Below are 4852 nucleotides of genomic sequence, written 5' to 3'. Positions count from 1 at the left end.
ACAAAGTACTCACAGAGGAAATTCATCTGTAGGTTAGCCCCGCAGACTGTCACTGCCATAATGGATTAAATCTTCCCATCATTGGACTATTGCAGCACTCAAAAAACATTAAAACATATGATTGTTTGTGGGGGAAGTTGGTTTAAAAGGGAAAGGAAAGAAGTTAGCAGTGTCCCCTGCCAAGGCACTGATAAATGGGTTCTGTAGCAATGGCAACGGTGAGGGAGAGAGTAAATCAGCAGCAGGTATCATTTTCTTATGACTGCATGCTTCTCATTTATCTTGAATGCTCTGAATTCATGCTATGAATCAGAAGCAATACCACAACAGTAGTATTTCAACTGGTCTGGTAGAGAAAGATCTCAGCGGCATCTGCTCTTCCAAATTTATTGTTCGGTTACTTACCCAACACACTTGAGTGACTAGGACCTCTTTGCAGAGTCTGAAAGAACAACAGTGCTTTTTTCCCTGCTGATATAGAAAAGATGGGTCTTTCTGCAAGCTGAATAGAATGTCCCTGCGCCTCCTCTTCTTTGCTTCTAACTGGGAAAAAAAGCTGCCCAGGTGGCCTTCCAGACAGAGTGACCTCAGAGTGATCGGAGTGCGCAGTATCCTTCCTCGATTCCTTTTGGCTTTCGTTCCATTTCTCATGTTATACAAAAGGGAGAAGCAGATCCCTCAGATCTCAGAAACCTCTGCTCAATAAAGCAGCACAGTTCCATTTCATAAAGTAATACACCGACTACTTCTAATCTGGGGAATCTGAAGAGACAATTTTCTTTTTACTGATATACTAGCTAACACATTGTCCCTCAAAAATGATTAACCATTAAGACACTACATAGAATGAGAGAATGCACTCTGCCTAAATTCTACAGTATGTGTTTGGATTTAGATACCTAACACACATCGGAGTGGTAGTTGGCAACCCAGTCATGCTCTTTTCAGGGCTGCGTAACTCTGTAGACAAATAAAATGTCTTCACTGATCTAGAAAAGTCTCCCGGGCATTATCAAATTTGTCCTGATGTGCTCAAAGGTATTGTTTAGAGGGATGCAAGCTTGACTTGCAATCTAGTAAAGACAGGTGCTAAAATGTGGGAGGTCTTAGGTTCTCGGATGTCCTCAGCAAGAAAGGGAGTGAACCTGTATCACTTTCTTGTTTCCTCCACCCCCAGAACACAGGGTATCTCAAGTGAGATGACTCACTACCATTTCTTCTTGAAGGGGCCATTTCACAACCAAGACTATGAGAGAGAGGAAGAGCAGAATTACAATTACACTGCACCTTACGTGTCTTATCAACTTAAGCTTCAGCTGTTATGTACTCAGGACCTCTGCAAATCAGGCCTTACAAACGGTGCCCGTTAAAGAATGAATGCAGAGAGTTTGCACTCACTAGTGAAAACCTTGGTTTAAGTGGGCTGCTTTGTCCTCGTTAAGCAGGAGCTCAGGTGCTGCAGTATTTCTTCATCCTCCCTGGTTTTGTTCTCTGCTAAGCATCACAGGCCCTTTCTAGGCATGCTGTAATGGAAGCTGCTGCAACTTTCCTCTTGCTGTCGGGGAATTTCAGCAAGCTTGCTGAAGAGCTCATATATGCGGCCTCCTCCGAGTTCAGATACCTCAATACGCATACCTTGCTTGGTTGTACTGTTCTAAGGCAATGAAAGGATGTATCCCAAAGGTCCGGCAGTGTACTGAACTGGTTGAGTCCAGCAGGCGCTAGCACATCAGGTAGCCTATCCTAAGAGATCCAGTCTCCAGCAAGTTGCCAGCTTGTTCATGGCTCTGCTGACTGTGCTTTAAAAGAACAGTTAAACTGTAGATTTCAACCCAGAACGGATTAATTTAAAAAAAAAAAAGGGATCTAGCAGTACTTTATCAGCCAAACTGCTGAACTGGACCACAAATGTGATTAGTACTGTAAGACTGGAAAAGCTGTGGGACATACAGTACCTCAGTATTCTAGGCCCAGTTTTACCGGAGCAGAGGAAACATTTTCATCTACGAAAAAATAAACTTGGTTTAATTTTCTTCCACTTACTCAGCTGCAATGATCTATGCACAGGTTTGAGGACACCACAGGAATGTGAGTGCCCAGTTGTCATACTTGTTGCTAACTGGGCATTCCCTTGCTTCACGAGACTTCATGTGTTTCATTAGTAAGGGAGGTAACTCTCTGCATTACCTGGCATTTCAGCTTTCCTGAAACACGGCTGCTCTGCTCCACTTTGTAGTTTCCCTGGCCCTCAGGCAGATCTTAAGTACAACAACTTTGAAACAAGCAGAATATAAACCCCAAAACCTTCTCAAGCACAGCATAAGCATGGAGAATATGAAGGAAATTTTGAGCTTGACTTTCACCTCAATTTTGTGCCACAATGACTCTGCTGATTTCAAGAGAGTTCTAATTTCCACTGGGCAGAGGGAAGAAAGTCAACCAACCTCCCATAAAAGAGTATTTAGGAAAAGGTCCTGCAGTTCTTGGGAGCAGTTCATCACATAACGTTACATAGCAAATTACGTTAGATGAGGCCCTAGCTACGGATCTATAGGGAAGTGATGAATAAAACAATACTTCTAGCATAGGTGGATGAAATTTCTCTTGACTAATTTATCATTTTGCATGGTAAAAAAAGCTCGTGGTGCTTGACTGTGGGGATCCGGTAGCTATGTTCTGGCTTTGCACTGGCCAGCTAGTAATATCCATCAAACGGAACAGCTAGCAAGGAGAATTTTTGATTGTAAATGAGACCACCGTGTAAGGGGTTGATGCAGCTCCAGTGGTGATGAAAAACTATGCCTCTAGCTGGCCTGTCAAAATTCAAGTAGGAAGACCATCATAAATGTTAATAACTCCAGGATTCTTCACCCTTCTCCAGTGGGAGTTTCAGTGTAGACACAGCATCCTGTAGGAAACTTCTCATTTTCACAGGCAGTAGGATCATGAGTGCAGGTCACTCTCACCCTGGCGCAGGTCTTTGTGAGAAGGAACAGGAAGGGGTGGCTCTGTGCTCTGGGAGGGAGGTGGATAAATTCCACTTCTTTTGATTGATGTCATGTTCCCAGTGGAGGAACTACTACACAATCAGTCTGAACAGTAATGTTTCTGTCATTTTCCCAAACTCTTAACAGTAAGCCAGCTACTATAATTACTGTTCTCATGATTTCACAGTATCACACCGAAGTACTTGGGCCTCATACTCCCTCATTCTCTGAAATTTTACAGTATTTTAACCCACCCGGTTTCAAGGGAGCTACTTCTAAATTTAAGCAAATCAAGAGAGAATCAGATCTTCTTTGTGCTAGCAAGCCTCTCAAAGGATTTACTGTGCTGTAAGCAACCACTCCATTCTCTGTTTACCTTGCAGGTAATAACAAGAATATTCTGTGGAGAATTCAAATACAGAAGAAACATACCAGGCAAGTCACTGAAAGAAATTTAAGGCTTACCTTTCTCTGTAAACATGTAATGCATTAGTAGATTAATTTCCCATTAGACAAATGAATGACCCAGGATGCAGCATGCTACAGAAGATGAACTGCATATCAGATGCAGTAAAACTCTAATCACAATTAAAATAGTCAAGTAAACATTATCTGAGTCAGAACCAAGCTACGCTAGGGTAGCTCTTCACCATGCTGCTAGGTTTGAAGTGTAGCTTATATGCCAGGGCTTAATGCCTGCATTAAAGTTACCCTGGTTACTGAGGGCTCCCATTCAATCACCTGAAATTGTTCTCTCTGCAGCGAAGAACTGTATGTTTATTACAGAGTTGGGTTTTGGTAAAATGACCCAGAGTACAGACACAGATACCTGAACCAGTGTATTTAAAATTGAAATTAGAAAAAAAACAGAAACAAAAAGCTCTTGATCCATGTCTTCAACATCAGCACTGTGACAAGGAGCACGGTAAGCAGAGATGCAGCAGAATTGTCATGATACTGATAATACAGAAATACTTACCACAGCATGATGATAAATCTCAATATTGCTAACTACACTAAGACAAACAGCATATATAGATGAACAAAATATAATGACATAGCTTTAGCATCATAATTTTTCTAAAGTGGCATAGTCATTTGGAAGGACAATCTGAATCGCGTATAATTCTAACCGTTACAGGAAATAAAGGATAACAGTCAATTAAGCCTGCTCTTCTGCAAGATTCACTATACTCTGGATGTATGAACGTAGCCATACAAGTCTTCAGGTTACATCAGGTCAATCAAAACAGTCAACTAATATAAGTAGTCTTGGGAAGAGTTTAGAAAACTAAAAGCCACATCAGGCCTGCAGTACATGCAGTCCCTAGTTTACGTAAAGTTTACGTCCCTTAAAGAAAGTATGTTCACTGGTATCAACAGAGGTCCAGGATGATTATTTTTAAATGCTTTGTAAACTACAGATACAATTGATAGAAGGATGGAGATTCAGAAGAACTGTATGTTAAGTAATTTGGAGGATATAAATGTTACGTGCTTGGATTTTTCCTAACCTCTTCATCCCAATCAAAATCTAATGTAGCATCATCTAGCTCCGCTATTGAAAAGAGAGATTTCTGTGGGACCACACTGGCTTTACTAGCATTACCCAACGCGAAACTCTTCCTTCTGCTAGGATTGCTCACACGCACCTTCAGCGATGGGCTATGGCTTTCCTTGTTAGTGTCAATCTTAATGGTAGGTGAGGTTTCCAATTTTGACTCGGGACGTGATGCAAAGGAGAACGTCGACAGTTTGGCTAATGTGCTGGAGCGCACCTTCCCTGTGCTTGGGCCACAAAGCTTCTCCTCTCCCTCCCTTTTCTTTTCAGTGGGTGGAGATGACATGGCATCAAAACTGACTTC

The 4852-nt window shown here is 41.8% G+C and overlaps 1 protein-coding gene across 1 annotated transcript in view; it reads right to left on the bottom strand.

The window, feature by feature from the left end:
• Window positions 1-4477: 4477 nt before the first annotated feature.
• MCM9 (minichromosome maintenance complex component 9) overlaps window positions 4478-4852 on the bottom strand; it is a 46731-nt gene continuing 46356 nt past the window's right edge. Inside the window, exon 13 of the mRNA XM_009325683.1 lies at window positions 4478-4848. Coding sequence (XP_009323958.1) covers window positions 4478-4848 — 371 coding nt within the window. The remainder of the gene's footprint in view (window positions 4849-4852) is intronic.

The sequence above is a fragment of the Pygoscelis adeliae genome, unplaced genomic scaffold (assembly GCF_000699105.1).
Source record: "Pygoscelis adeliae isolate BGI_AS28 unplaced genomic scaffold, ASM69910v1 Scaffold54, whole genome shotgun sequence".
NCBI classification, from domain to species: domain Eukaryota; kingdom Metazoa; phylum Chordata; class Aves; order Sphenisciformes; family Spheniscidae; genus Pygoscelis; species Pygoscelis adeliae.
This window is presented reverse-complemented; position numbering and strand designations above follow the sequence as displayed.